At 41.9% G+C, this 19,963-nt stretch overlaps 1 protein-coding gene across 1 annotated transcript in view; it reads left to right on the top strand.

Moving 5' to 3' along the window:
* The first annotated feature begins 11,194 nt into the window (after window positions 1-11,194).
* The window catches only part of FAM19A1 (family with sequence similarity 19 (chemokine (C-C motif)-like), member A1), a 229,098-nt gene continuing 220,329 nt past the window's right edge, over window positions 11,195-19,963 (top strand). The window contains exons 1-2 of the mRNA XM_010570801.1: window positions 11,195-11,206; window positions 13,305-13,425. Of these exons, the coding sequence (XP_010569103.1) occupies window positions 13,308-13,425 (118 nt within the window). The 5' untranslated portion in view covers window positions 11,195-11,206; window positions 13,305-13,307. The remainder of the gene's footprint in view (window positions 11,207-13,304; window positions 13,426-19,963) is intronic.

Below are 19,963 nucleotides of genomic sequence, written 5' to 3'. Positions count from 1 at the left end.
TCTCAGCAAAATCAATGAAACTAATCTTGGGTAAAATATTTGCAAGAATATAAACGTCACTTAGACACTTCTCTGCCTAAGCTTAAGCTTGCTTCAGCAGCACCTCCAGTGGTAGCCTATTAAATGTTACGTGGAGTCCAGAAGCTGTGATACGCGAGAGAGCTCAAACCCCCTTTTATGCTCTGGCAGGAGAGTAAGTGCAATAATGATTCTCTATTACAGACCAGTGTTAGTTCAATACAGATTGATTTGGTTCTGTATCTTTTTGTTTAAAATGCATTTCCACACAAATGGGTCTGGTATGTTCAAACTTCCTAAATAATAATTCCACCAAAATTCTGTAATAAATAAATTACCCTCAAAAATCTACTGGAATTAAAAATAAATCAGCAGATTCTCTGTTCAGCAACAGCAATAAATCCTTCCTCTATCACAGCATACACTGTTTACATTTGCCTAGGGGCTCTAAAACATTATGAGATGAAATGATTTTCCTGTTCCTTGGTGTCTGGCTGCCATAGAATTTAAGTGTTTCATGAATTTAATTGTGAAGAGAACAGTTAAATATTTTTCAGCCCCCTGTGGGGAAATGGAAGGAGGAGCCAACTGGATATTATGCTGCTTGGAAAATGATTCGTATTTAAAATTTAGCTATGATGACTGTATCAGGTGAGATTCAGAAGGCCAGCAAATGACCCCAGGTCCATTAAAGACCCATGCAAACTGTCAGAAGAAGGATTTGATATCATAAGTAGGGCCTAGCCCTCTGCTTGTGGTAGAATTTCATTCCAGGTTGCATAAATATCTTTATGCAACATTAAGCCAATTTTCAGCATTTTCCTGAAAATCTATTAGTTGCTTTCAGGCTCTCTGAAAGGTATCATATTTCATTGCATGACAATTCATCTGTCATACTTTGAAGAGAGAGTTTATATCTCTAGCAACTAAAAGCTTGTAAAAAGGCAGTTGCAATCTTTTGCTGAAGCATAGGTAGAAGAAACAAAAACTACTACTGTTGCTTAGATGTAAAAAGAAATCTTTTTTCAATGGAAAAGGTTGTTCTGGCTTACCTTGATTACTGAAATCAAGGAAAACTTATAAGTTAAGTCTACCAAACCATTTTTGTACAGCTGAGGGAATGAGAGAGAGGATTGCTGTAGAGGCTGGAAAAAAAGCAAAACTACTAGTTGCGCCTCCTTTAAACACACACTCCTTTATATTTTCATTTTCCAATCTCTGTTTTCTTTTCTTGGTCCTCTTTTATTCACTTTCATGCTTTGCAAGCAATATGGGAAGGATTTCTGTGCCATTGTGCATGCTTACTTATTCTGACTTCTCTGCTTGGCGCACAGCAGTCAGGGTGTGACATGAACAACAATTTGATGTACAGACCCTACAATGCCAGAAGAATCCAGTATTTTATTCAGAAGCAAATGAAAACAAAATCTTTGAAAACCTGAGAAGAAGGTGGGGTAGTAAAAGGGATGTGTGGGAGAAGAGGAATATAAAAAAAGGATCAAAGCAGATAAATTTCAGCTGGCATGTGATAACATACTCCTCAGTTTCCTAGAGTTAAATTTGTAGCTTCCAATATATTTTAGTGATGGATCCCACATAGCAAACTTAACCTAAATTATCCCTTATAAATTTGTTTTCTAACCAAAAAAATAGAACTAAATATCATGTTATAAATTTTGCTAATGTGCTTGGTAGTGAAGCAAAATCAGCAGTAAGAAAAAGAAAGAGTACTGCTGACAATTTCAGTGAAGAACAAAATCAGTCAAGTATAATGTTCATCATTCCTTATTTACTATGATAATTAGATCCCAACATTCTCCACTGTGATGTGCATGGCTTGCTTTGTTCAAGATGTTACCCACATTATTTCTTTGGGAGTTGTTTTCTTCTCTTGCCACCAACTTAATACACATGCTTTTAGTATACATGTGGTGGAAATGAGTGCTTCAAAAGTTCCTGATCGTCCCAGCACCTCTCTACGTGCATACCAGATGACACAGAGACAAATGAATCTGCTTCCAGAGGCACTACTGCACAAAGTATTGTTTTGGTTCATTAAAGCAAATGACTGGATACGTGTTCAATAAATGTTCTTTATCACTGCAAGTTAGCAGTGGTGTGAATGGGTCTCCTGAACTTTGTAACTGCCGTCAGGGTTAAGACTGACAGAATCTGAGTGTTGGGAATTGGAAGGAATAAAAGAGTAAATCTGAAAACAGAACAGACTGGAGACTGGAGCACTCCTGCATCTCTCTTAGGGTGGAACTGTGCATTAGCAGATGGCAGCCTAAAAACAATATGTGCTGAGAGAGCTTGAGATGTATGGCAAGATTTTCAACACCTACGCAAATGTTCAAAAGAGTATTGTCTGTCAGGGGTGGTGTAGGAATTTACAAGTTGCCTTTGTGTGGATTTCTGAAGCTATTATCTACATACGATCAGCTATGAGATGTTGGAGGCAAATTCGAGGCAAATTTTTACAAAATGGAATACGAGAACTAGTCACAATATTAATCCATATGTTTTGATGTGAGCATTATAAAACACATATAAAACAGCCCAGACCCTTCTTATTGGTAGATCATGTAGCTAGGTTGCTTGTGAGAGGCAGCAGAAAATTGCAACTGAAGAGCAAATCGTGATCTTGCCATCTGCCTGGAAGAAATTATTATATAGGGTTTGCTGTCAATCAACCAACCTGTTTTGAAGCAAAGGCAGAACAGTATATGATTTTTTTTCCATGTTCGTTTCATGCACTAATTCCTTCCTCAGAAACTAACCATTTCCAGCACTAGTACAGCTGCAGCTCTCTGCCCAGCCCTGCAAACAAGTAGATGAGGTGTGGAAGAGACTGCTTAGAGTGTTTTTCTTAAATAATGACAAAACCTATAGCTGTGAGGAGGAATTAAATCTTAAGGTATTGTGTTTGTTAAAGTGATGGCATCAGGGAAACACTGACTGCTGTATATCACACATTCATGCTGAATCTCACTTTTTTTTGTTCCAGTGGGACAACTTTCCCCAATCTCTCATTTCCACCTCTTGAAGGGTGTCTTTTGTGTTGCTTTCTAATTTTTTTTTGTTGTTTGGGGTTTTTTTCATAAACATAACTGAAGTCAGAAATTGTCCCTGTCTGCCTGCTTTATCTTTTCAAGGATTTTGCTACAAACTCTAGGCTATAGTAGTGCACACTAGTGTATTTCGTCCATAGTCAAATTTCCTTATGTAGCACCTCTAATCTGAGGATCTCCAAGCATGCTAAAATAGGTGTGTGGAAGCCACATTGTGCCCTTGCAGAATCCAGGGCATTTTAGAAGTAATAAACTGAAGTATAATTTAAGATCATATAGTGAATCCATTATAAGATTTCATGCTGCAGGGGGCAAGTAGCAAAGAAACCTCTCAATTTGTTAATATTTCTTCCACTGCTGGCTTTCTTTGTGATAAAGTAGAAGCAAATACACGGGTTTGCAAATAAGCTATTTGGTCAATCCCCTAGTGTAATATAAGAGCTGAGATTTCCTCTGTAGCTGGGGCCAATGCAGAGTTAGTAGATTTTAATGTGCTATTTTCAGGGTAGCACTTGGAGTTACTAAGACCAGAAGTGCAACACTGCAGAGCTGAATTAGCTCCTTGCATTTTCCTTTTGCAGAGGTACCAGCCAAAATTTTCTTTCCAAAATAAGATGTTTCTGAGCACAGGTGCTGGGTTGTGCCATACCTGGGTGCCTGGAGACATTTCACAGCCAGGAGAGGCATTAAGCTCATAGCAGAGCTCCACGCAGTGTTTCCTCCACACAGCACAACCATCCTGGCGTATTTCCCAAATCAGCCTCCTTGTGCCTTGTCGCTGGGATTTACTCTAACCAAAAAATACTTTGCACCTGATAGTTTTTTGAGCCTTCAAACCAGCTCATCCCTGTACTAGGTTGTGGACCCTTTAAAGGCTCAGGTGGTTTGAGTTTATAAAAGTTCCCAGCTGGGGGAAGGAGGTGAGAAGTGTGGGGTGGGGTGATGGTGGTGTCTGCTTTAGAAGTGGAGGAAGCAGCCAGAAATTTATGGAAAGAAGTTTTTGAGTTAGAGGGAGAGAGAAACAAGAGTTAAACCTGCCTGGGAGCTCAGACCTGCTTTTTCAAAAGGTTGGTGCTTGGGAACTAGACTTTTGGGGCTGGTGGAGGGGGTTCCTGGTTGTGTTTGTGGTTTGTGCTTTGGGCTTTCGTGGTGTGTTGGGGAAGCTCTTTCTCCTCGCAGTGATGGGAGGGGTTGGGGCTGACCAGGAAAGGGTTGATGTATTTTTGAGCTTTGATCTGTGGTAAGCTGTTTGCCATGGCTCCTGGCTGCTTTTCCTTCTAGTTTCCCTGTGCAGGGAGAAGGTGGGAGGCTGGCTGGGCCAGGGGAGGCTCTGCCCAGTGCAGCTGGGAAGGAGGTGGGGTATCAAGCTGGGGGTGACTTGCAATTTTATAGGGAGAAATTTGTTTCCTAGATTTCCTAGATTCCTCCATTTCTATGTCTGCAATATGTCAACTTGGGCAGAAGAGGCTTACTTCGGCTACTGTTGAAGCCTCCTTTATTTTTTTTTTTCTATTACCTGGAAATAACAGAGACCTGGTGTTTTTTAAGTTTAACTGAAAGTTTGGAATATAGCAAGCCCAGAGGGAGTGAAGACAGCCCAGTGACCATGTCTGAACTCACCATAGTGAATTTGCTTTCCAGAGTGTCTCAATTGCTTTGCTTCTATTTTATTTATGTTGTGAATGTTGAAAATGCTTGTACCTTCATGTAAAAATTGACTTTCAGCGGCAAAAGTAAACACTAAACCTGTGCTTGAGGGCTGATATTTGACATACTGAAGCTGATAAATCAAATACCAAGTGTCCTCTCTGACTATAGATACACTAATTTTCAGTTCATGCATTCTGGCCTGTGATTTGTCTGCTGTAGATGAGTCTTGCATGTAGTGTGGTTTCAGCTGGCCTGGAAAGGCAACTGCAGACTGACAGTGGTAATAGTTCATTATGAAACTACGAATATTTCAGTAGTATTTCACGTAATGGGTTCAACTAGGCTAATACAAGAATGTCTGAGCTGAAGGCTCTTGAGTTTGTGTTATGCAGAACTTGACAATCAATGAGAGGAGGAGATTCTGGGTTTTCAGATCAGGATGATCTCTCCAGCTAATGTATGGCTGATAAAGGGTAACACTATCACTACTTGACAAGAGCACCATGACCAGCATCACTCTAGGGCTGCTTTAAATTAGATTTCTTTGCTTTTTGGTATCTCTGAACTGAAACTAAATAAACAGCTTGTCTCCATTATACGAAGGTTATGTTTACCTGCCATGATGTCTGGAGCACAGTCATGTTTTTATGGTTATATTTTGAATATATTGAGTACTATTAAAACTTTGTTCCATGATGATAATATACTACACAGATAATTTATCTTGTTAATCCTTAGCAAGTACTGATCTTGTTGGCTAATGGCAAGTTATAGATAAGGGTTGAGAATTTTTTGTGCATTGTCCTACATACTTTAAAAATAACTAGGACATAAACTTTTTGATATAAACTTCCTTGACAAATATAGGTGTTCTTATTTTTTCTTTCATTCCTCTCTTAGGCATGGAAAAAATGTAAGAAGCAGAGTCATTGCCTCCCAAACACAGTAATTGTGAAGAATAGACATCCCGTTAACAAGGAATAGCAGCACCTTTAAGGTAGGCTGGGAAAAATAACTGTGAAAAATCTTTCCTTTTGTGCTCTGCTCTCACTTCTCCCTGGTTTTGTCAATATTCAGACTTGTTATTTATTTCCTCATTGTTTTCCAGTACAAGCTACTTATGGTGCTCTTGTGGTTTGGTGTGTTTTTTGTTTTTTTTTCTTTCCTAATGATTTTGGCTATGCCATCTTGCTGGTTGAATCTTCCCTGTACATTTGGGGGCGGGGGATGCCTGACAAAACTGCTGCTTCTGCCAAGCAAGGTTGGTGTGGCTGAGGTAGCAAGGAGAGAGGTATTGCAGTGATGTGGCATGAAATAAATGGTTGGGAAGGAGCCACCAGGTTTCTGGGGAGCAAGCGGAGCTTCTCCATTGAGCGTGTTGTGCTGTTCCCTGGTTTTGCTGTGTCTTTGGCCGGTCCTCTGTACCGACATCGCTGCACCTGTGCTGGAAACGGAGCAAATTTCCTGGCACACTGTTCTTGAGGTGGGACGATAACTGTCTAAACCAGCCCTCGGGCTCCTAGGGGAAGTGGTTTCCCTGCACATGTTGTTGTTCAGCTGTGCTTCTGCAGGCTTTTGGTGTGTATAGTCTTTGTGTTTGGCCAGCAGCGGCTGTGGTCATAGCCAGGCAAATCACCAAATCTTTCTTTGATGCTTTTCCTTCCTGAAAGATTGTGTGGCTTTCTAGCTGAGCGCTTCATGGTCAGCATGGTTGCCTCTAGGAAAACCAGTGCATCTTCTCTTGCCACTGGAAAAGCTAAAGGAGAAGAAATCTTGACAATATAGACTAAACACTATTAACACTGTTGTAGAAGACGTAGGAAGGAAAGGAAATAGGTTCGGTTCAGTCACTGAGGTTGGACCAGATGTCCTTCAAGAGAGGAAGAAAAGTGGTGGGGACTGAGAAAGGGAAGTCTCAGGGCAGGGAAGGTTTTTCTGGGAATATATTGTAAGTGCTAGAAAGGAAGTGGAGCACCACTACGAGCAGCTGGCTGAGCACAGGTGATGTGCATGTAGCCTTCTAGGAAGCCCATAGATCTTGTGCTCTCCCTATACCAAAAGAATCTGCTTTAGTGTTTGTTCTCCCTGTTCCACAGGGGAAAGAAACCAAGAGCTAGGAACACACAGGGAGGCTTAGGGCCCTGTATGAGAATTGCTGCTTGACTTGTTTTAGTCTGGGCTTCATGGCTGCTGTTCAGGCTATCGCATGTAGGCAGATCAATCTTCACATGCTCAGCTGCTAGTTTTCCATGTGGGCTGGTTTTCAATGGAAGACAAGCTTGGGGGCCAGGGGGCCAAGCAAAACTTCTGCTCTGTCAGATTTAAGAAAAACACCAACAAAACAACTTCCATAAATGTTGTCGACATAAGAGAGTCAGTAATTTGGCTTTCGGTAAAGGTAAGGTAAAACTTGCTGTTTGTCTACACTTGGCTCACCTGGGGTGAGAACATGTGGGTACTGAGGAGCTGCAACGTGCACTGCCTGTTGCCCAGGCAGCAGCTAAGGCTGAGTTTGGATCTATATGAAAGAGCTTTGTAGGGTGGGTGGAAGCAGCTGGGAGAAGTGGAGAACAAAATCGGTGAAAAGCAAAGCTTCATTGTCCCAGGAGCACTAGTAGAACTAACGGGCTTTGCATTGCAAAGGTGGTGACCCTTCTTCAGACCCTGTAAAATACACGCCTGGGATTTGTTGTGTTAAATTTCTATGTGCAGAAAAGGGGGGGAGAGGGGGGAGGAGGAGGAGGAGTGAGAGGCAGAGGAGGCAGCATGCAGAAAGTAGAGGCCAGAGGCTCTTATTTGGGTGCAAGTACCAATCTGCTGTCTGCATGAGTCTGCCCAAGTTGCATATGTTCTCCTTTTCTATGTGCACAGAAAATTGTGATAAATAGAGGTTCAGGCAGTGAAGAGCATTTATTTTTATTTGCCTATTTTTGTCATTCACTTGGCATATCTAGCTGAATGGTGGAACCAGGAAGAAAAGGCTATTGTCCTTGTGAATTCAGTCCTCGTGTGCGTGAGGCAGACTGCCTCAAAGACAGTTTGCCTGCTGACCCCTTGCAACCTACCTTCACTTTGGAAATATCATGCCAGTGTAATGGTCTGCTTTTGGCAACCCTGCCAGGAACCCCATGGAGTCTTTTCATCAGAGCTGTGGATAGGTGGTTTTCCATGCCCTCTGACCGGGATAGCTCAGGTCCTGGCCTCTGTCCTTTCTTCTGTTTGCTGTCAGGTATCAGAGGGGAGGTGGAAGGACCTCTTTTTGGCACCTCGCTTCCCAGCAGCCAGGCACAGACCACATAACCCAAAGGCTGTTCTGCCTGGAACTGCAGGGCCTGGATCCATCCTGCCCCAGTGCTGGCGGGAGCTGCCAGGATGGTTGACACAACGTTTTGTCCCATCCCTCTTCTTTCTAGAGCCGAACTACTCTTTCAGCCTTCCCTTTTCATGAGAAAGGATTTTGAAAAGTGCAGACTGTTCACTAGTGTCTTGTTTTTCCTTCCTATTTTCTCTTTCCAACGTGTCAGTGTTAGTAGCCCCACGTTCAACACATGGGCCCATGGGCACTTGTAAAGCATCATCCCCTTCTGTCAAAGCTACTGACTCCTGAAGTGAGGAGGCTAAAGTAAAGCCCCAAAGCATCAGATGAAGATGACACTGTGCCTAGCTCAAAGCAGGGTGAGAGGAGCTGTTTCATGTCTTGTTGGTCCACTGAAAGTTAAAATTGGCAGCAAAGACATCAAAGCAGGTGTGAGATTGTTTCTGCAAGATTTGCCAAGGACTCCTCTGTTTCTGTCTGATGCTGGGAGCCAGGGCAGGAAGAGACTGCAAGCGCAGGCTGTTTAATATTCTCTTCTGTCCCTCTGATCTGCCCCCTACCCTGCAGAAGCAACATGTCCCATGTTTCTGCAGAGCTTGTCCTGAGCAATAGCAGCATCTGTCAGGGGTTATGGTGGCATTAGCCTCATGGAGCTGGGAGTTAGCAGCGCTTGGCAGAGTGACAGTTCTGCTGTACCTTACATAAATCTGTATCTTGCATAAATCTGTCTCTGCCTACTCTGCCAAGGTGTGTGGTCACAATTTGTCTGATTCCTCCTGCTGTCCACAAGGCCTTTCAGTTTCCTAGAAGATTTTATTTGCTTCTTGAGGCCCCTCTGCCTCCTCTTTCTTCACACCTCCCCTCTCCATACCCTTCCCCTCCTTGTTTCCTCACAAGTCCTAGAGGGAACATATCTTCTTAAGCAGGTGTTATTTTAAAATAAATTCCTATCACCTGCCCCTCTCAGGTGCTGCAGAAAGCTCCCCGTATTCCCACAGAAAGAGGGAAGGTCTTGAGCTTTCCTGTGGCTTTGGCAGCAAACTGCAGCAGTCCTTCACCCACTGTCTTCTGCCAGGGCTGCACCTGATCCCAGGTCATGGTTCCTTGCTCATCAGTACTTTGTGGAGCTTGGTGTGCCTTGGTTGCCTCTCGTCAGCTTTCTTGGACACTTCTAGACCCTTCTGAGGCCAGAAAGTAGCAGCAACTGCCCCAGTACTTGGCCGCCTTCCGGCATCTAAGGAAATTCGTGGGGAAAACAAGAAAACCTTTATTAAACAGAACATTATATCCCCAACCATACTTGCGCCATGTGTTCTCATACCAAAAAAAAAGCGTTGACCTCTTGAAAGCATCTCTGGTCATCACAAGGCTTGTCCTGAGCTGTCCTCTCCTCCCCGGCACTGCTCAGGGACCCGATGGGAGCCATGCTGCAATGGTGGCTGTGGTGTGGGGAGGGATCCACTGCCAATTCTCTCCTGTGTCACTTTGTCACCCCCACAGCCCCCCCCGGTTGCTTTATTCTTCTGAGGTTGTAACAAAGAGCTGCTCTGAGCACTGTGGCAGAGACCAGCATAATGTTCCTGTTGGTCTGCAGGACCAATCTCTTAATATGTATTACCCACTAAAATACAGGGGCTCCACAGGAGTGGGTGGCCCGTGGAGTAAGCTCATCGCGCCTCTCGGTGAGAGTCTCCACTGAGATGTATGTCCTTGGGTGCTGAGAAGGAGGTACTTGAGAGTAAGGGTACTTATTACTGGTTTTATTTACTATTGTTTGGTGTCTGGAGCTGGTAAGCAGTGAAGGTAGTACACTCCTCTACCACACATTATCAAGGTGTGGGGGGGAAATCCCATGTTGTGTTATAGCATGCACCCTGAGCTCTTAAAATGGAAGTTTCTCTTTTGTCTCCAAGCCTTCTTTCTTTTGTAGGCAGAAGTGACAGCCGTAACGCTAAGTGAATGGTATGTATTAAATCTATGCAAGGGCTCTTTAAAAAAATAATTACATATGGTACAAGAGGGAGAGGAAACCACTCCATTCCTGTAAATGGCCACTTAAGATGTGGACAATAAATAAATAACTGTAATAAATAATCTGGTGTATCTGAGCTTTAGCATTTAGGAGGAATAAATCAGAGCTCTCTTGCTATTGTCTGCTGAGATGCATCGGAAATGGAGTTGGAAGGAAAGATTTCACTCAGAGTTGTGGCAAGGTGTTGGAAAGCCCATGGGAGTGTGTAGGAGTCTCCTGCTCTCCCGTGTGTTTTGTTACACTTTCCCTGCACCACTCCTCCCCGTTCACAAGCATGTGCTGCTCTCCTGTGAAATGGAAGAGGCTCCCTTAAGTCTCACTTGCCTCTTGCAAGTAAGTGCAAGTACAACGCCTGGGGAATAAAGCCTCTGCCGGCAGAATTAACGCATCTCCCAGATTGCTCATTGGGTATTTAATCCTTCGTCTCTCCAACGGCTTTGCCTTTCCACCGGCGCTCTTCCACCCTCCTCTGCCCATTCATACCTGCTCCTCGCAGACGAAACCAGCTGCTCTTCTGCTCTGTGCAAAGTCCGAGTGCCGGTATTTAAATGCAGCTCTAGTTGCTAAGCCCCAGCAACTAGCAGAGTGCCTGGCTGGGGCTTGCAACCGAGAGCTGTGTCGCTTTAAGGCATGTGATACTTGCCCGAGCAGGGATGTATTGAAATAGGCTACGGTACTTACAGCATCGTATAGCAGTGTACGTACAGCTGCCTTACTCTGCACTGCCTGCGCTGGAGTGAGGCTGCTCTGTCGTTAAACATAAACTGCTCCTCGTCCTTAAGTATCCTGGAAGCTGCAAATTATCTCAAGATCACTTCAAAGGTCTCATCAAGCAGAAGGTGATGCTAGGAGATGATTTAAAGGTGAAAATGAGAAGGTTTCCACCCCTCAAACCTTGGCCACTTTTCTGACGGCAGAGTCTGAGAGCTCAGATGTCTTCTTTACTCTGGGAACAGGATTTGTAACGAAAGAGATTTTTTTTTTCCTTTTAATCCTGATAAAGAAGATTATTGGGAAGCCATTAAAAATCCCTTATTGTGATACAGATGGATTTAAAAAAGTGTTAGATCTTTCCAATGAACACTAATAGAGTGCTCTGCTCTTGGTTGGATTACTCAGGTAAGGAGCTTCTTTAGGATTTAAGATTCAGAAACCAGATCTGGAACTCATCAGATAATAACTGGAGAAATACTCACTGCTGTGTTTCTTTACTAATGATAAGATGATCTCTATGTAAAAGTGTGTGTGTGACAGCAGTTTGCTGACAAACAAGTGCATGAAGAAATGTTTGTAAGAGATGCTGGGTTTTGAGCAAAGGTACCTTGAAATAGTGTAGTCTGAGACAGGCTTTCATAAAAAAAAAAAGGCAGGGAGCTAATAATAAAGCCTGAGTGGGTTAAGTAAGTCTGCTGTCCATGTGGCTCAGAATATGGTGCTGGAGGAAAGACACAGGAGCATTTAGCAGGCTGTAGAAGTTTAGCTTTGCTTCGCTGTTTGGCTAGGATTTTTAAAGTTCAGGCTAAATAACCTGAATACCTGAAATATTCCTATGTGAGAGTCACCTTTCCCTCTTACCTTGTTGTATAAAAAGCATGGGAGCACCAAATATGACAAGGAGGCATTAATTCCTGAAGACACAGGAAGCCTACTGGGAGCTCCCTGATCTGAGGGGATTGAATCTATTTTGCAAGATAAATAGGTCTAAAGAGAGGAGAAAAAGTACACTGTATGCTGCAGAGTAAACAGTCGGAAATGAAATTAATTATATGCTAAGCAGTGCATCAAACACTCTACAGAGAAAGGAAGAGCCTCATGCTGATCAAAATAATGTTTTGGTATTTTCTATTAATTATACTTGTCAGTTTATGTGGTTCTTTTCAACCAATTAGGCTTAAAAAGCTTCCCAAAGACTGTGTGCTGCTTTAAAATCAGGGGAAAAAAAATTTTTATATGCTTATATTTTATTACCACTGTATTTCACTATTTTAATGTTGGTAATTTTCTTACTACAGAAATCCCCCTGATACAGACAGACTTTTTATTTTTTAATTTTTGTGTAAAGACATGATTATTCTATGTGAGAGTTTTAATTTTTCAAAGTCTTTCTTGCTCTGTGAAAATGATGTTCAGCTGATTGGATTATTAGATAGAAAACGGCATCATGTCATTGGCTGAATAAGGAGAGTGCCTGAAGTTTGATTAATTTGGCAATATGAAATGCAGCAGAAGGTGTTGTTAAGGGATCTGGACGATGTGTAGCGTAGCTGAGCCTTGCAAACCTCCCGATCCTCGCAGGCATTGAGAAAGAGCTGTTGAAGTTAAAAAGTCAGAGGGAAATTTCGCCAGTTAGTACAATAATGAGTACAAGTATGAAAAACCACAGTTGTCTATATTGGATGGCCAAGTACGCCAGCACCGGCAGACAAAGAAATTGCTCTTTCCCTTTACCATAGGAATCTTGTTAGTATTTTGATACAATCTGCTTTGTGAAAAGATCAAATCTTCTGTAAAATACGTCTGCAATTCAGTCTGGCCATACTTCAGTCCCTTTACGTGGACAGGTCAAACAAAAGGAAGCTGATTTCATCTGGGGATTAGAACATAATTCTGAGAAACAATTACTTTGTTTAGCAGAGAGCATCGTGATTAAAAATTGATGCTCGCAAAAGTAAAAAACAATAAACTGTTACCTTCCGGGTCACTATTAGCCTTTCAGTCTTGGGGATAGAGTATTGTTGAAATGCATCTCAGATGTCTGAGGATGCTGTATGCTTATCTGTGATGTGTTTAAAGTAGTTTTGATACTGTCTGGACATCATGTTTTTCTAGCTGGTTGTGTGATTTTTTTCTTATTTTTTTAACACCCTTGTAAATTCAGCTATGGACCAGTGTGGCAATATTTTCCAGCCTTCTATTTACATTGGTGGTTTTTTTTAGTCCTCAGATTATTAGAGTTTCATTTTTACCACTGAATTATTAAAGTTATCCAGGCTCCTGTGTTGACATCCTGTTACCTCGGCTGTCCTTTTTGAACATGACCTTTGTTGTATGACCATTGTATCCTGCAGGGGGGAATAATAACCAAGAAACAAAAGACATTTAGCAAAAGGAGTAAAAAAGGGAAAAAAAAATTAAAAAAATAATGTTGTAATGGAAGCTGACTGTTCTGTGTGCTGTAAGGCAATGGATAATAATGCCTGTCTAATATTTTGTTTAGAGAATGGCAGTGGTCTCTGCAATGTCCTGGGTCCTGTATTTGTGGATAAGTGCCTGTGCAATGCTGCTCTGTCAGGGGTCCCTCCATCACACTTTCCAGCAGCATCACCTGCACAGACCAGGTAGGACCGAGTTCAGCTGTGGGATGCTGTAAGATTGCAGGCGCTCTGCCCGTGCTCGTGTCTGTCTTGATAAATGAATGAATAATCATAAAATCCTTTTTATCATTTAACTTTTATGAGTTGCTTGCCTTTATATTGCACAGCATCTTTTTTTGGTCGGTCTAACACGTGTTGTGCTTTGCTAATCTGGTGTTGGAATATTCATCCTCTAACGTCATCTTCTAACAACGTCCCAACACAGGAATTCCATTTCAGACAACCTCTCGGTTTCTCTGTCTCTTTCTCTCTCCTTATTTCTATCTCTTCTTCTCCCCATTTTGTGCAGTTCTTGAGTGGGTGCATAACTCGGAAGGACACTGTCACAGCATGGGTTTGGATAACTTTGCAGTTATCTGACCCAAACTGGACACGGGTTTGTTACTTAAAATATTGGCACCAAATCTCACTCATAGTCACTAGAGTTTACTGGAGGTCAGGTGTTTCCCTTAGCATAAATGAGAGACACAGTTATTCTCAGGTTCTCAAGTTTATCTCCAAAAACTGATGGGGTTGCAAAAGTGCAGCCCAGAGGAGAACTTGGGACTGTCTTTCAATGGGGTAAAATGCCTATAAACTCAGAATAAATCCCACAGGTTAGCAGTGGAGAATGCAGCTCACTTAGACTGTTGTGATCTACAGAGACTGCACATTGGTAGTTTTATTGTGTTTTTATTAATGAAAGGGATCACGTAACTTTTTCAACTGTTAATTGCACTTTGAAGAATATGTGTCATGTTAAAAATTGAAGAGTTGGCATATTCTAGCATGGTATTATCATCTGGTTACAATTAGATGGGCCAAGAATGTTGCTTAACAAATTTGGATCCAAAGAAAGGTGGGAGAGGTTTTAAGAGCTTTAGAACTGAAAGATGGAAAATGTTAACTCGCAGTGATGAATCATTTAACAATGTGGCAGCTAGTACTTCAATGTTTTTGATCTAATGGCATACCTTCAAAGATGGACAGTCTTAAAGTGCAGGTCTTTAGCAACCTTAATGACTCCAAGTTTTCCCAACTACTTTTGTTGTCCAAAAGTCATAGGTATTGGCATTGTCTTGCTTTCTTGTAATAAAATATGCGTAGTATAGAGGAATAGACCTAAATCTTTGATAGACCAGCTCTTGGTAGCTATGTTAGAGCATCAGATTAACTAATGGTGTTAACTTTGCTAGGTGGCACTGGAAGTTTGAGAGTATTTGAAGTTTGAGTGGTGAGGTTCTTACTTGGGACTTGCAGAGAAATGAACAAAATATTTATTACAATGCAATTGTAAGTAATGCTGCAGGTTATTTGAGTCTGTCCCCCGGTGAAGGAAATAAGAAAAAACAGCCCAGCTAAACAGATAGGTAAAAGGAAAATGTAATCTCATTTTGTAAAATCAGTTGAAACAAGTGACATTATAAGAAAAAATGAGAGCTGGGCAGATTCAGAGCTCTGCAACATTTGCCTAAGCTTGAAAAATCACCTTTTTTATGAAGCAAGAACAGCAAGACACTGAATGCATACCAAGTGTTGGGGAAATGTGAAAAATGACAAAATCTTTCACTCAGAGATGTGATACAGATAGAGTGAAGGTTTTACAGCTGCCTCATCACCTACTTAGAAACAGCCAAGCTTTCCCTCCTGTGAGCCTTTCTCAGGCAGCTTCTCCGCACCCTACGTGAATAAGATTGATGGTGTTCTGATCCCAGGCAGCCAATTTCAGTCTCTCAAGAAATAATCCAGTACATTGACAGATGAGTGGAATTTGACATGATGTTCACCTCGGATTCAGATTGTGCTGCACCTGGGAAGTACCAGCTAGTGAACGTCCTTTAGGGAAACTGTTGGGGATTTTGGACAATTTCTGCTGTCACAACAGAAAATCAAGACTGTTTTTTATAAGGCCATGAATTTGCAGTCTGCCAACTGAATGTGAAAGGTTGTACATAAAAGGGATGGAAATATGTTAACTAGCAAACTGAGTGATTTTAATGTATTCAACTGCAGTCCCTGAGCACACCCTATTTTTCATATTTATAATATTAGGAATGCGTCATTTACTTTTAGTTAGTCACTGTGTAAGTAAGATTAAAATGTTCAGCCAAATAAAAGTGAATAAAAAAAATGGATGCAGATGAGGCAGTGCATAATTTCAGTAATTTAATATTTGGTATATGAAATTTCAACTTATTGAATCATGGCAAATATAGCTGTAATCAATAGCATGCTCAGCATACCTTTTCCTTCAGTTCGTGATCTCCCATAGATAATGAGATGCTCTAAAATAAAGAGACTTTTTGCTGCTCAACTCCATTGTGGGGCTACTTTGGTACAAGATAATTAAAAAGGCAGGTTCCACCCCTCCTTGTGCTTCTCATACTTCATGAATAGATTCTCACTGAGCACAGGAAGGTGGAGGTAAAAGATAAAATCCTCAGGGAGTGTATTTAAAATAATAAACTTGAACTGAAGTCAGTGGATTAGCACAGTGAATATCCCCACCTGTATTACTGCGGTTAATCCAGTTTTGAAACATTGGAAACCAAGGGCAATATATGAAACTTTCTTAAGCAACTGAATGGGTTGAAATAGATTTCTACACACTATGTGCAATCACAAAAGTTTAAACCTTTCTTTCAGTGTAGTATAATTTTTCAGCTTTATAATTCAGTACTTCTTTATTCAGTTAGATGACTTAGCAGAAGGTACGAACCTGAAAACAAATGTGATAAACCTCTTTATGTGACAGTATTTGGAATTGACTGTAGCTTTATTTTCTCTGAAATGTTGGCAGGCAGGCGGGCACAGATAGTAAGGGCAAAGTAAATACTGCTTGAATATAAGATGGATAATGCCGTATTACTTGTACCTGTTCATGAATTCTTTATTGTCTCATTAACACAATGAAAAGTTTGCATGCTGCTGTTAAGCACCCTTAAGTGTTGGTGGCTGTTCCTTTTGACTCTGACAGGTGAGGTGGGCAGGGTAGATTTTCAGGCTGCTTTGCTGGGATCTGGCGGAGACCTTTGGAGTAAGCTAGCTGAACACCATTGCAGTATAATTCCCCTTGGGTAATACACATGGTTTTCTGCAGTTTTTCTATGACTATATTTCATTTTCATGAAAATTATGTTAGGCAAAGGATGTATGAAAGCATTCACAGGAAATAACTTTATGTGGAAACAAATCTCCGTTTTTAAATTTTTTTTTCAAGCATGCCATTTCTGTGTGATTTAATAAGAAACAGTGGTAATGAGAAGAATTCCACATTGGCTGTTTTAGGCTCTAAGATACACACAGTTGTAGAGCTGTTGAATTGGCCTGAGGATGAGAATGGACAGGTTGTGATTTGCAGTTAGCTGAGTGCCTGTGATAGTCCATTGATCATCTGATTGACAGGATTGACCCTGCCCAGAGGTAGGAAGTAGATGCTGGCATTTGGTAAGACAAGATGATATTAATGAAGTAAAGGATTCAAGTTCAAAAAATAAAAAAAATAATCACCACCCTTTCAATCACACAATTCTTAGCAAATTTGGCTTTGTTCCATAAACGAGGGATGTTTTGTGCCCAGTGAGGACCATTAGCTAGTTCTGAATCACATTGGACAACACTGGCCACGTGTTGCTTAAAAATACAGGAAAGCACATTGGATTCACCTGTAAGTTTGTGCAAAATAATTAGGTACACACTAAGGATGCAAGGTTAGGTTTGGATACAGTGTAAAGGTGCAAGGCAGACACAAGCAGAAACATGTACCTGCTGTAGCAATGCTGACATTTGCAAATACATTAATTAAAAATAAGCCTATTCAGAGGAAGAAATCATGGACTAAATTGAGGCTGGAATGGTATGTCTACTAAACATGAAGTACCTTTTATTGTGACAGTAGTTAATGATGTGCCCATTAAAAATCATCTGAAGAAGTGATTCTCTATACCTCATATTACGAGGAGGAAAATCAGTCTCAAAGCAATTCTATACAAACTAACAAGCAACATCAACCTAAGGATGCTCTCAGCATGTTTCTCAGTAGACAGCATTTTGCAGAAACTTGAGTCTGTGTCTGTGAGCAAAAAATTTCTTAGTTCTGATCTTGGCCTTCCCACTGATTTTTTTTTTTTATAGCCTTGGGGGAAACTGCATATTTTCACATTTCAAAAGGTCTGCTATTTTCATATGCCCCATATATGTGGCTATTCAGTTACAAAACAGACTGGGAAGAAGGTTGGTCTGAATCTTAACTCCTCAGGAAAGTGTAAATAAAATATGTCTTTACTTTGTAGAACAATTGAGATTTGGAAGATGAATTCAAGTGGATTTTTGCTCTTGGTATTGATAGAAGCAAGTGTAGGACTAGGTAGTTAACGTATAAATGTATACAGTTTCTATGATTAGCAAGAATTGTATTTCATTAATCATACAGTGTGAATGCAAACAGTTGCCTTCAGTATACAACGTCCAAACTGCCATGCAACAACTTAGCTAGTATCCAGCAGATCACGTCATGGGCATGAAAGCTGACAACTGGTGTCTCTTGCTGTGTTAATTAAAATGAACAAATTTATAAGCTCTAAGGCCTGATTCAGATACCATTTACACCAATAAATGCACAGGAAGCACCATATGTATCCTTGTTGTTCACAATCAGAAAAACCTGCTCATGACGAGCTATTCTAGTCACTCACTGGAAATCCTCTTTCTCGCAATACCTTTCTGTTATATATCCCTGGCCTTCGCAGTCTGTTCCTGAAAATGTGAAACTACCAACTGCTAAGCAAAAAAATCCAGGTTGGAGGTACCTACTGTGTTCCTGGACACATACAAAATATATTTGGATGTATGTGGACAAACATATATTAATATGTATTTTGTGTAGACAGAGAACTGATGTAATGAAATCAACAGTTAAGGATGAGGTAAGATTACCAGCAGCATGATAGTGATGAATTGTCTACTGTGCTTGTGTGATGCACTTATTTACAGCAGCAGACTATATCAGAAGTATTGCACCCTGTGATGTTTATTTTTTTCCTGAAAAATCGAACCACCAAAAGAGAAACAATATGGCTACAGGGTGTGTTTGCAGCCAGAGAGTTAGCTACGGGTTTTTTTCTGGGGTCTGTAAGCTGTTACTTTAATGGACTCCTGTCTCCCAGGGAAAGGGGAAGGGTAGGTAGGTATTGCCAGGGAACAACCAGTACTCCATGGAGGGTCAAAGGCAGGAGGATGCTCTTCTTCACTGGAGAAGGGTGCGTAGCGGTGAGGCTCGCAGCTCGGTTGCAGGTGGAGGAAAGCTGTCACCAGTCGCGCTGCTGAATGTGACGCCTTGTTACTCCTGATCCAGGGAGCCGAAGCAACCTGAGGGGGAGCAGGTGTTGCAGCTTGATGGACTGTGAAGAACAGCGTGGCCAAGGTGTGCGGTGGGGCACCGAGCAGACCGCAGTCCCCGGCGCAGCTCTGCGGGAGCCGCTGGGAACGCCGCTACGTTCCCTGCGATCTCCCCCGCCGCACACCTTGTGCAAAAGAGCCACGGCGAGGTGCTGACAGGGGTATTTGGAGAGAAAGGACGTGTACCTCTTGCGTGTGCACTCTGCACCGGCAGCGTCTGTGCTCCGGTTTGGTCCCAGCTGCGCTCCTATCCCCAGCCCGTGCCGCTTCGGCGATTCCTCAGGTCCTTCTGCAGGCAGCCACGCAGGCAAGTGAAAAGCACGTCCCTTTTCGCGTGGAAAAAGCTGCTCTGGGGAGACGAGGACCAAAAAGCTCCTGTTGCTGCGATGGCCCTGGCAGGCACCTTCTCCTCCCACCCCCATGCGCTGAGCCTCCGTCTCCAAGAGCAGCCTTGGGGCCTCGGTGAGTCACGAAGGGACCTTTTGGTGCACTGCACTATTTGTAGCTTGCTGTCACGGTATTAAAGACTGTGAGAATTCATGCTATGGTGGTTAAGTCCCAAGGAAAATTTGGCACCTACAAATATAACCCCCAAAGGCGAACTACATTGCTCTGTGCTGAAGTATTTCTGCTGATAACATCAGAAACCTGCCTTTAATGATTAGCCTACTTTAGTCCAAGGCTCATTTATATTTTAAAAGGCAATATCCAACTGCATTTCCTCATAAGATAGATGTGTTTTCTGCCATTAAGTTTCATATTGTTTTATCCTATCCCACCTATAATCTTTGTATTTCCTTCTAAATGTTTTCTTTTCCACTCTGCTGTGAAATCAACCTTTGCTGTGAGCAAGATTTATTTTCCTGATGGGATTCAGCATTTTTTGCTATTTTCAGTTGCTCTGTACAGAGCCGTTCTCTCCAGCTGAACTTATTTTTTTGCATGGGAGTGGTGCTGGAGGTTTCTTTTCATTGTGCTCTAGGCAGGGACCACGAGGACTGCAGCACAGTTGGACTCTAAATTTATGAGACTCAGTCAGTGATGCACAATGGGGAATTGAGGGTGTAAATTAAGCTGAATGAAGCTCCAAAGCCCCATGTATGTCCCTGTGACTCATATTTCTATG

Source organism: Haliaeetus leucocephalus, unplaced genomic scaffold, assembly GCF_000737465.1.
Source record: "Haliaeetus leucocephalus isolate CR32 unplaced genomic scaffold, Haliaeetus_leucocephalus-4.0 Scaffold2, whole genome shotgun sequence".
Lineage (NCBI taxonomy): Eukaryota > Metazoa > Chordata > Aves > Accipitriformes > Accipitridae > Haliaeetus > Haliaeetus leucocephalus.
This window is presented reverse-complemented; position numbering and strand designations above follow the sequence as displayed.